General features: G+C 35.9%; 1 protein-coding gene across 7 annotated transcripts in view; it reads left to right on the top strand.

Moving 5' to 3' along the window:
* The window catches only part of Asph (aspartate beta-hydroxylase), a 206,861-nt gene that overhangs the window by 40,014 nt on the left and 154,072 nt on the right, over positions 1-12,775 (top strand). The window contains exons 5-6 of one of the 7 annotated variants that reach the window (XM_042665897.1): positions 7,817-7,858; positions 10,118-10,616. The exons of 4 other annotated variants lie outside the window; for them this stretch is intronic. In XM_042665897.1, coding sequence (XP_042521831.1) covers positions 7,817-7,858; positions 10,118-10,467 — 392 coding nt within the window. In that variant the 3' untranslated portion in view covers positions 10,468-10,616. Of the gene's footprint in view, positions 1-313; positions 1,382-7,816; positions 7,859-10,117; positions 10,617-12,775 lie in introns of those variants that run through there. 2 more of the 7 variants (XM_042665905.1, XM_042665889.1) reach the window with 2 other exon arrangements.

The following is a 12,775-nucleotide window of genomic DNA, read 5'->3' as shown; positions in this document are numbered from 1 at the left end:
ACCAAGCAGATACAATTTTGTCAATTTTTTTTCAGCCCAAGACCAATGGGAAAATATAAGTTTTCCACACACCTATCCCAGAGCTGGTACGGATGGTGGGGGAGTGGTCAGGTTGGCTATCCTTTAGCACGGATAACTGAGACTTGATTGTGTGGTGTGCATCTCAGTTGACTTATTTCCACTTGTTACTTGCCCGTAAACATCCATGAACATGATGCACAGCCTTGTTGAGATCACTCTTTCTCAACTGAATTTTTTTCCACCTAACTGCTCTCCTTGTTTTCTCTTTCTCTCTTCCTTTATTCTTATGTAGGCCTGACCAAAGATGGCAGTAATGAAAATATTGATTCTCTTGAGGAAGTCCTTAATATTTTAGCAGAGGAAAGTTCAGATTGGTTTTATGGTTTCCTCTCCTTTCTCTATGATATAATGACTCCTTTTGAAATGCTAGAAGAAGAAGAAGAAGAAAGCGAAACCACAGATGGTGTTGATGGTACGTCACAGGATGAAGGGGTTCAGGGAAAGACTTGTGTCATTTTGGATTTACATAACCAGTAACTGACTCAGGGACTGCAGTCACTGGCTTATGAACACCAGGAGCAGTCTCTGTGTTCTTTGTTCATTTTCCTTTGCTTATGCAGGGCTTAATGCACAGTGGGGCAGCTGTGACCTTAGAGTAAAAGCCAACCATGTAATCTTGCCCAGTACAGTGATATAGTTAGTCCCTTGCTTGGCTCCCCACTTCCAGTGAACACAGTGTTATTCCTCATTCTTGTGGTTATCTGCAACTGCAAACTGCATTGAAGATGATGTTCTTGGTAGTATAATTGGTTTCTGTATTATTCTGTTTCAAGTCATGTATTCACAGAACTAACAGTAGTAAAATGTGTTGTGGTTAACTGTTGATGCCTGTCTTTCTAACACTATTAATGATGATGATTCTAATGGACTTGATTACACATTTCTTTTCTGGCATGATACATAAGTTAAATCCTTCTCTGTTAGTCTTTAACTTGTTTGGTGTATTAAATGATGGTTCTTTAAAATGCTGTCATTTTTTAAATCTGTAATTAGTTTAGGTTAACTGACTTCTTAGAAAGGGTCATACAAATCTCAGTGTAAAATTCTGTATTAAATGGTGCTTTGGAAATAATTTAAAACTAACCCTGTATTTTTGCCTTAGGTACTTAAGTTCATGAGTTCACAGAAGAGTATGTTGCATATTTCTGTTACTGAAAGTAATATTTATTTTAAATTTCATTTTCAAATATATATTCAGAGAAGGTAATTTGTATTTTTTTAAATGAGCATATTGAACAAGGGGGAAACTGTAAATATGTATCATAAGTAATGCTGTACATATTAAAATTATTCATCCTAACTGTCTTTTTCCATTTTTTCTTTTACTAACTTATTACCGATTTTGACTTACATATAATGTGATTTTTAGGTTTATAAATTAAGTTTATTATAGTATTAACTCATTAATAGTCAAATAAAAATTTCATCAAGTTATTTTAAATGAGTTTGCTTTAATAATAGCAAAAACAAATATATGAAATACTGTTACCTAAAGGAAGATTGTACCTCTTTTCTTCCAAGCATAGCTCTTACAACTTTAAAGAGGTTAACACCTAAGACCTTTGCTTTCTGTGACTCTTTGGAAGAATGATGTGTTGTATTTTAAAATATTTTTTAAGCTTCTCTAAAATTTTGATTAACCTTGAAAAGATTTTAGACAATTTAGACATTTTAGACAATAGTATTTGATTGTAATTTTTTATTTTTTAAAATACTCTTTATATTTAATCAAATTACTTTCATGTAAGTGCTTTATGCATCCCTTTGTTCTAAGAGGAAGATGATACATTTTGCTTCTTGAGCATAAAATGATAGTCTGAAAGGACAAGTCTTCAATTAGAAGACAGGGCTCCACTCCAGATATGGAGAGGTTGCCCAACTTGGTAATTTCACCAAGCAATCAGCTACCAGGTAGAGTATTATTTAGTAATGTTCTTTCTGAAAATAAATTCAGACTGGGACTACATTTCTTGGGTCTGTTTGGAATTTAAACTCCGTGAAATACCATTAGGTCTAAGTTTGAAAAGATTGTGGGCTCTTATTCACAATGAAATTCACTTAGCCAAATGACTGAGAAATACTTTTTATAGCATACATATTTGTTAGTGCGTCATGACTACTAACTCTAGAAGATGTTTTAGTGAAAAATAACTTGTGTGTTCAAATTTTGCAATTTCTCATCTGGCATTGCTTTTTCTGTCATGATACTAATGTACATTTTATATACAGAAATTAATTATGCTATATTTTCCTAAGTGAAAAGGGTGAGCAACAGAATAATTAGGCATTTATTTTGTATCACCTATTTGAAGGCCTCTGATACAGGATTTAACTGAAGAACCCCTGACTTCTGTGACCGCCTTCCACCTGTCCCTAACACTGTGTGTGTGTGTGTGTGTGTGTGTGTGTGTGTGCGTGTGTGTGTGTGTGTGTGTGTGAGAGAGAGAGAGAGAGAAAGAGAGTCATACTTATTATATAATTCTTAATTCTCTAAAGATTTACTTTGTAATTTTGCCTCATATTACAAATACTGTTGTGGCTCATGCCTTTTAGTCTCAAGATCATACTTGCAACATTGCATTCTGTATATCTGAGTAAAATATTAACTGTGTTACCCTGAGGAATAAGTACCGTTTAGACTGGACTCCTGCAGTCTATGAACTAGGTCTTTGGCTTTGTATGATTCTGCAAAGCTGAGCCCAACACATGACATTCATTAATATTTGAATAAAATGATATTTATATTAATTAATAGAAGTATAAGTCTCAGGAATTGTTCATTGCATATTAAAATTCTATTGTTGTTTTTAATGATACATTTTTAACCTTTTTTTCCCAAAAGAAGTGACATTTTGAAACTTAGTAAGTGGATCAGTGCTAACCAATTCCAGGTGAATTTTCTACTATCTGAATCAATATTTTACCTTTATTCAAACTTCAAACTGTCAGTCTCTGGATGGAATCATTCTTTAACTGGTTAGCCTTTTAATTTTCTTACATTCTGCTTTTCCTTTTCCTATTCATTTTAGAGGTGGGTGGTTTTGTAGTTTTCTTTTTACCCCAAGTATGTATAGTATTGTCATTACAGATTAAGAGGAAATTAGCAGCCTGTCATGATATATATTTAACTACTTAGCCAGAACTAGACTGAAATTCTGCAGCCACACAGTCTTCTAAGTGCACATATTCCATAGGCACTTAGTGCTTCTTTTTCTATGTGTAGTCAGTGTTGAAGTGAGTATGTTGTAGTATAGGAAGGGCCCAAATCAGAAACTGAGGTCCTTGGACCTTGCAGGCTTCCCCAGGCACTGTGAAGTGACTCAGTGGCCTGAGTATGATTATGTTAGCAGCCTGCTAGCTCTTGTACCACGTGGCTAAGCCTGGAATTGTTATTTGGGTGTCTGTAATGAAATTGTTTTTCAAAAGTCATGTCACTTGCATGTGGTGAAATCATCAGTCCATCTATTTGCTTATTCACTCACACATTTTAGTTTTATAGGAGACAGATCTGCCTTCCTTTCTTCCTCCCTCCCACTATCCCTACCTCTTTTCCTTCCCTGCCTCCCCCTCTCCCCCCTTCTTTCTTGTACTGGGATTTAAACTTGGCCTTCTAGTTGCTGGGTAGGCACTCTACCATTTGAGCCATATCCCAGCCCTTTTACCTTTATTCTTCATATAGGATCTTGTGATTTTTGCATGGACAGGTTTGAATCCCCATCCTCCTATTTATGCTGTCTCTTGTTACTAGCATGCCTGCTTTAAAAAACAAAAAAATTGGTTGAGGTAGAATCTCATGAACCATTTGCTCTTGCTGTCTTTGAACCATGATCCCACCTCCCCCAATCTCTGCTTCCTGAATAGCTGAGATTGCAAATGTGAGCCATCATACACAGCTAAGGACATTTTATTTTGTAATATGTGGCATACTGCTTCTGAGGCACTTGCCACCTTAACATAAATTACTATTAGGTATCCTAATGTTCCTGTGAAATTGCTTTATATATATTTAGTGAATAAAAACAACTTACCTCCACATGGTTTACAAATACCAAGAGGTTTCTTTTCAATTTTGCTTCCTAGAATTTGTGTTTGTTATGAATTTTATTGTTTGATACAATTGTTCCTTTATCCTTCCCCCTCCCTCTACATGACATTAGCTATAATGGAAAAAAAAGTAAATTAAATACATTGCGCTTGTTGAGTTTTGATCTAGTAAACAAAGTCCATGCCAACCATACTTACAGAAGACATGAATAATTTTATCAAGGTTAGGAGCTTGCTGCTCTGAAGTAAGTATCATAAGCCTTTTCCATCTTTCACACTTTACTGAGTCGTTTTATTTCTCCTGAGGTAATATTTTGTATTCTGCTTTATAGTGAACTCTGGCTTGAGTTTCATGATCTTTCCTCTTTACTTGATGACATTTCCTTGCCATTGTAGAAAAGTTTAGAACATGACTACCTCTTTCTTTCTCCTTCAAAAACACTCAGAACTCAGACAAATCCTTCAAGCCTTCATTTCTTTTTCTCCTTCTTAGAATCTTGGGAGATTCCACACTCATTCTGTTTTCTTCTAAGGAGGTAAGGGAGTCACCCTAGTCTTGTGTCACCTCTTTTTCCATGTGGTTTGCTGAGTGTGAATGCCTCTCCTACTGCTGGTAAGATGGAAATAGAGAGCCTCACAGGACATTTAGTAGAACATGGTGTTCTGCCCTGTGTTCATGCTTTCCTTCCCTGGACGGTCCCTTTGTCATGCCAGGTATTTTGTGATGTACACCTTTGTGGACATCATTTTTGCTAAGAGTTCTAGTTTCTTCCCGTCTATACTGCTTCCTTCAGAGACTGAGTATGAAAATTATGCTTTAATTTTCTAACTTGGTCTTTTCATGGAGACATGATGAAAAATTAATGACTTTTTAAGCTCAGGGGAGGAAGCTTAATTTGTTATTTTGGGATCTTACATGTTACCTACACTTAGATCATATATATCCTTGTGGGAAATCCCAAGATTGCAAAGTTTTTAATAAGATGCTCACTTTTTACAGCTTGTTTAGTCTGTTGCTGATATGCTATTTGGGCTTATTTATGACTTAACATTTCTTCTTCAGTATAACTCTTTTTGAATCTATGATAAGTGGATGTGGAAAGTGGATAGTTTCATTTTTGCTACCCTACTTATTTTTGGTATTAATGTTTTTTGTTTGTGGGGGGCTTGAACTCAGGGCCTGAGCTCTGTCCCTGGGCTTCTTTTGCTCAAGGCTCGTGCCCTACTGCTTGAGCCATAGAATCACTTCTGACTTTTGTTGTAGTTTATGGGAGATGAGAGTCTTACAGACTTTGCTGGCTGGGCTGGCTTTGAACAGTGATCTCCTGAGTAGCTGTGATTATAGGCATAAGCCACTGATGTCTAGAATTATAAGATTAAAAAAAATACAGAATCTTGTAATTGGTAGGTGCATGCTTTACTACGTAAGGCATGCTCCAGTCATTTTTACTGTATCTGGTTTTCTCATAGGGTCTGACATGAATGCTCAGGCTGGCCTGGACCACGCAACCTTTTTATTTATGATAGGACAGGTCCATGCATATACTGAAAGTTTATTGTTTGAGATATAGTCTTAATGTTGTTTGTCCTGGTGTGATCTTTCTATTCTCCATCTCAGGAGGGAGAATAGATATCTTTTAGTCTCAAGATCTTACTTGCAACATTGCATTCTGTATATCTAAGTATTTATAGTTAGGGAATTTTGATTCGTATTTTTCCTTCATGGTTTTTTTCAGAATCTATGGTTATGTTTTATGTTAGATGTAGTGTTGATTCCTTAGTGTGGCTGTCCCTGATTCTTTGGATGCTCATCTACTGATCTGAGAGAACTAGGTTCTCTGGGATTTGGTGCAAAAACAGAGTGAGAACACTGGAGATTAGCGCTTAGGTTTTGGCTTCTTTCAGCACTGAATAATCTGAGATATGAGTGGTAAAGATGTAAGTGTCAATCATAGGCACTCAGCTCTACCCTCCTATTTAATAGGACAATCTCAGCCTGGCCTAGAAGAATGTATATCAGTGAGCAAAGAGACCTTAATAGTCAGAAAATGTATTTTGTTGCTTTATGTTAATTTCTTTCACACATTCAAGAATAATCATCTATTTAAAGTGTAGTACTAAAGTAGGTTAGTATCTTATTAAGAAGTAGACTTTAGTAGGATGTGGTCTAAGATAGCATTCTGTATTACCAAGTGAAATGTTGTTTTGACAGAATTTAGGGGAAAACTCAAGTTTTGTATGTGAAACATAATTACAATACAAATGCAGGGAAACCCAATTATATATAAATGCTATACAGGCATATAGATACAACCACAAAGAGCAGTTAACCACATGTTCCTTCCTTTTCTTTTTATGTAGTCAGCAGTAAGCCATGCATTTTTTCCAGAATGGTGGTTGTATTTCAATTTATACTAAATTAGAATTCTTATTACACTGAGTTTGATAGAAACAATTTGCACAAATAGAAAAAGAGAAGGGAGTTTAGGAATGGTAGATGATGTGAAAAATGTAACAGGCACAAAAACTCCTCATACTGGAAATGAGAGTGTGATACAGATTGTAGGTGTGTGATTGTATTGTCAAGAAACATACAGGGCTGGGAAGGTGGCTCAGTGGTGGAGCGCTTGCCTTGCATGCATGAGGCCCTGGCTTCAATTCTTCAGCACCACATAAGCAGAAAAAGCCAGAAGTGGTGCTTTGGCTCAAGTGGTAGAGCACCAGCCTTGATCTGAAGAGCTGAGGGACAGCGCCCATGCCCAGAGTTAGGCCCCATGCCCGACAAAAAACAAAACATACAGAGCAGATTCTACCATTTGCAGCAGGAGTAAGTAAGTGTCATGGTTGAGAAGTTTTCTTTTGACATCCTTATACCTTATCTTTGTGGTTTCTTTTCTCCCATCCTCCTGAATAGTTACTACACTTCTCACCAGATATACCTGAGAAATTGGTTGTCAGCATTAGAAATGGCTGCTTTAGAATTTTGCCCATCTGTGTACCCAAAATGGGATTTATTTGACTTGGAAATAGAAAAGGACAGCCAATAGAGAGAGACCTTGAGTATTTGCTGGTTGGAGAAAAAGTTGCACCAAAAGAAATGTGGGATTGATTTTGTTAACTGTCACAGAAACCCAGTATCAGAACTTTGATCTGTCAAACAAGAAAGCTATTGTGAAGTGTTTTTTGAGTGAAACAGTTAATGTGTACTTACATAATAGTGTATCAGTTGCTTCTTTAACTTTTTAAAACATTTGAAATAATGAGGATAAAACAGTGGTTGGCTAGATAGATGAAAATTCTATAAAAAGAGGTGAGCCTGTTGTGGATGGCAGTGGTGATTGAGTGGAGAAGTAAGGACTCTAGCTCTCTATATTATCAGCTGCCACCAGAACAGAAGCCCAGACAACTGCAGCAACATGTCATTTACAGAGGCAAATAGGTGTTGCTAAAGCCAATGATGGTTAATGTCTGATGCCAGTTGTGATGGTGAGGAGATCATTGTCATTTATCTGTTACAGAACTAAGACTTCAAAGAGATACATAAACACTGAAATGTCCAAGTATCTTTCTTTGTGATAAATGTGTCATTGTTTTATAGAAGCATCAGTTTCAACTTATTAATAGATATTTATTTTTGGTTTCCTCAAAACCTTGTCTTTGTAACCTATTTTCATCTTATAAATACCAACAGAAGGACCTGGTGGGGTAGCCAAGAGAAAAACTAAGGCTAAAGGTATTTTCGGCTTTTTAAATTAGGCTTGAATGAATCACATTCTTGCTTTAAAGTGCATGAGATATTCCAGTATGTTATGTAAATGCAGCTACTAATGCTAAATAATACTGCTTTTTTGGTTTTGAGCATACCTTGTGTCAATAAGATTCTTTTCAAAGGCTTAATGAAAATTTTTCCTCTAGTCTATAATTTTAATTCATTTACTTTTTAATGTAAAAACTATAAAAAGTTTTTAGATAAAACTAAAAGTTTTTACATAAGAACATAATTTTTAGATGAGAATATAAGATAGTATCATGTAACATTTGTTAGAATATTTATATTAAGTTTGCATATAAACATCTTACTACCTAAAACCTTTCTTAGTTTGACTTTTTGTATTGCTGCTGTCACAGTGGTAAATTCATCAGTGATTGACTTCATTTTTCCAAAAATTTCGATGATACTGTTTTATACACAGTGAGTTCAATCAGATGTGCACTTTCCAATAAAATGAAAATTTAGATTTGTAAGCTATAGCCTTTTGGAATGAAATTTGTGGTGTATATTTTAGTTAATTAAAAATTACACATCTATCATTCTATGTAGGCTAGGAGTTCAGTATTAGAATTTTAATATCCTTAAAATTTATATGTATACATTCGTGTTCTTTAGGGAGAAAGGCATGTGGAATTGCATGGTTTTCTTTTTTAAAAAATCTTGTGATATTTCTTTCCAAATGCTTGGCCTATGATTTGCAATTTGATTTTTGCTGTAACTTGACTGTGTTAAGATTTTTCATTATTTGATGTGCTGGTTTTGTGAAAGATGAGGATGTCTAACGTTGTGACCTTGCTCTCTACCATGCTAATTTATAGAAAGAAAGCAGAAGCCTTACCATTTTTAGTTTCATGTAAATAATGAAATAAGTGGCCAATGAAGTATCAGTTTACTTCTTGATCTAAAAAGCCAAATTCATTGTTAATGATTTAATTTTCTTTAAAAACGCTAAACAGAATAATACCTGAGAGTGTTGCATAAGCATTTTACTCTTTGGCTCCTCTATATTAGTCTCTGAACGACATTGAAGTAAAATGAAGCCTTGGAGCATGCTTTTCTATATGGATGGTATTCTGTATTCTTACAGGATTTGATGAATTTTTCTAGGAAGAATTGAAGTGTTTCCTGACAATGTACTCCCCAGGAAATTCACTGATATTCTTGTTGATTAATCTAGAGTTCGTTTGACTGTCTGGGAAGGTCCAATGCAGAAGTCCTTCCTGTAAGCCCACAGGTCTAGAGCCCATTTTGAATAAGTCTGTGCTTTAAGAGTTTTCCATGTGTTCAATCAGCAGACACATTTTCCATGTCTTATTATATTAAAAGAAATTTTCATTTTGCTCGTCACCACTGAAATGCAACATTATGCAGAAACACCTCTTACAACTGTCAGATCAGAGAACAAGAAGGTCAGATTTTTTTACTAATCACTCTGCTAAACTTATGCGACACATGTTGAAAGCATCATTCTACATGAGATTTGGAATTACCTGTGCATTCGTTTAGTTCTTTTCCCTTCACTACAAACAGGTTATACTATGGACAGGTTATGTCGGAAATGATTGCCTCTCTAGGAATTGATAGGGACATACACTACAAAGGAATACTGATTGTTTATAAGCAAAAAAAACCAAAACAATTTTTTGTCATAACTCCTACAGGTAGTGATTTTTAATGTTCTTGTACATGGAGGTGGTTTTTTAAAAATGATTATTTATGTAAGTCTATTGAATGCTATTTAGCTTTTATTTGTGCATATTTTTCTCAAAGACTGTAAACACACCTGTTCTAAGGACATTATGTTTTGTTCCACATTAAAAAAAATCTTTAAAAAAACTGTTACTGAAACTTGGTTTTTGACATTGCCAGTATTCTTTAATTATGTCATCATTGTGGTTGTGAAGTATGAACTAACTGTGTGAGGCTCTGCTCTTGTGGGGGGCTCATTTTAACAAAGTTGCATGTTAACCTCTGATAACCAAGTCAAGCCATATGTGAAGCTGGAAAAACAAGGATGGTGAGATTTCAGCATTTCTTTTATAGCTGACATTTTTAACCAACTTAAAAATGAGTGCATTGAAGTAATTTTTTTGAATGATCGTTTCTCATGTGGGGGGAGGAAACATATGAAAAGACAAGATGTTTCACTGAATTGCTGTTTTACAATTTAAGTGATGCAGTCAGTAAATGTTTTTTTCTTTGATGGGGGAAATCTGGAAGTAAAAGAACCTACTAAGGAAGAGCTCAGGAAGGAAGTTGGGAAATCAGTGTCCAGGAAGAATGAAGAAAAAAGAAGGGGGAAGAAAGAAAAGGAGGATGAGCAGAAGAATAAGAAAATGGTTGATTCAGATACATCCAGGAAGGAGCCTCTCAGGGGTAAAAAGGATAGGGAGAAGGAGAAAGTGGACCCAGATAAGAGCACTAAATCCAAGGAAAGTAAGAAAAAATCAGCAAATATGAAGGATACTTCCAGTAAAGTGACATCCAGAGACAAAGAAGATAGGAAGGAAAGAAGCTCAGCCAAGCAGGCACAATTGGCCAAGGGCAATAACCAGAAGAGAAAGAACTGAAGCTCTTAAATTACCATCAGGAAATGAGAACTTTCCTGCCACTGCTGCTGAGAATGTAGAAAATTTAGCATTGCTCTGTGTATTATCCATTGAATATATCTTGGTGCTCAGAAAGCTAATGCTTTGGAGTTTAAGTATACTATGTCATATTTCTTAATTTAAAAAGATGAAGCTTTTCATGTAATATAAATTATGTAATAATTTCTATTTTTATTGATCCTGTATTCAGAAAAATGTCTATAATATGGATCTGTTAATCTCCAGCACTTTGTTTGGAGTTAAAATGAGACTATTACTGTGTTGAACATTGGTTCTGTGCAGTGACACAAATGTAAAGCATCCTGGGTGCTTGGCTAATTAATAGACAGTTATGTTTATTTGCTTTTGTTTACTATTCTCTGTCCCCTTCCTGCTTCCCTGTGCTCCTTATCTCTTCTTTCTTCTCTGATACCCACTCGTTTGCAGGTACCACCTCAGTGTCTTGTGCTCCCTTGTTCCCTAGTCTCTCCTTCCCCATTCTCCCTAATTCTTTCTATTCTCCTTCACCTCTCCTTTTCTGTCATAATGTCTTTTTCTCTAGTCTATCAGTGACTCTGTAACCTTCTAGTCCCCCCACCCTTCTGCTCCTCACTCATTTCTTTCTTTGGCTGCTCTTACTTTTCCTACTCTTTCTCCTGTTCTCCAGCAAATACTTAGTGTTGACCCTGATTTTCTGGGGTGTAGAGGTGAAGAAAAGAGAACTTTATTCAGAACGGTAGGTTCAGAACACTTTGATTTATGACACCTTTGCAGAGTCAGAAGAGTTACAAAGACTTTAATGATTTCATATTGGTATGCACTTGCAGCAGTGTACTTTGTAGTCAAATCACATTTGTTTACCATTTCTGAAAAATTCAGTACTTAAGACCAGAACTTAGTCCATCAGAAAATATTGAATAAAGTGAAATTTTACTAAGAAATACATTTCAACAAATGGTGTGCCCTATTTTTTTTTTTTTGTCAGTCACAGGGCCTAAACTCTGGGCCTGGGCGCTGTCCCTGAGCTCTTCAGCTCAAGGTTAGCGCTCTACCACTTGAGCCACTTTTGGCTTTTTCTGCTTTTGTGGCGCTGAGGAATGAACCTAGGGCCTCATGCATGCAAGGCAAGTACTCTACTACTGAGCCACCTTTCCAGCCCCTGTGCACTATTCTTGTATGACATTTCATACCTTTAATTTTGACTATTGGTTGAGAAAAGTAGCCTAATAGAGTCAAAAGTAGTATGGAAAAGATATTTTAAAAAATCATTCTTTACTTTTTCTGTGAAAAATCTATTAATAAAGATTTTTGGCCTAATTAAAGATATTTCACATTGGAAGCAAGCTTATAAGCATTCCTAAACATATTGCCTCCTTTTTTTTGGATACCAAAAGATTTTACTACTTATAGTTAAATACACATTAGTTGTCAAATTCCATTTATTTAATAGAATTAAACAACAAAGGAAACTCATTGAAAATAATCCAGTATCTCTAATCCAATCTTATCCCTTTTTGGGCATAAACTGAGGCCCAAAGAAACTAATATTTGATACCTTAGAGTTTATTTGATATTTTAATTTAGTTTTTGTTTTGCTTAATTTGGATTTTGCTACTGCTTTTATAGATGACCAAAATATAGTAAACCAAAGGGAGTAGTTTTATGGCTGCTTTGGCAAATTAAAGAAATTGGCTCCTGGTAAATAGATTCCCCAGTCCTGATTGCCAGTGAGAACTCTATCTTCCAAATAAATTTCCCCATTTTTTTTCCTTCTGTCCTTGTGTTTGAACTCAAGGCAACTTGTGAGGCAAATATGCACTCACATGAGACATGCATATTGGCCTGGGACTGGCCTTGCACATCTGCCCTTCTGTGTGTGCCTCTTCACAGCTGGGATTACAGACATCAGCCATCGAACTTACTTGTGGAGTGTGTTAGCACTCAGCTTTCGCCTGGACTGGCCTCAAACAATAATTCTGACCCGTCCTTCCCAAATAGCTAGAATTACAGGCATGAGCCACCATGTTGGCTTCTTTGCCCATGTTCTTGCTCTGCTAGTTTTTTTTGAACACTATTCCATGCTATTACATGATGAACATTCCTTAATAGATCCTAGACATACTTTCCAGTTTTCTGGGATTCTTTGGGAGGAAAGGCCCTGGGAGGATTTCAGTTGGCTTGGTGAGGTTTGGTGACTCATTGTGTCTACTTCTTGAATTTAATCCTTTGAGGCTTACATGAAACTTTAGAATGGGGGTTGAATGGGTCCTACCTAAGCTGACTGACATGT

This window comes from Dipodomys spectabilis, unplaced genomic scaffold (assembly GCF_019054845.1).
Source record: "Dipodomys spectabilis isolate Male_0828 unplaced genomic scaffold, ASM1905484v1 ptg000015l, whole genome shotgun sequence".
Classification (NCBI taxonomy): domain Eukaryota; kingdom Metazoa; phylum Chordata; class Mammalia; order Rodentia; family Heteromyidae; genus Dipodomys; species Dipodomys spectabilis.
The sequence above is the reverse complement of the archived record's forward strand: the minus strand, read 5'-3'. Positions and strand labels throughout refer to the sequence as shown.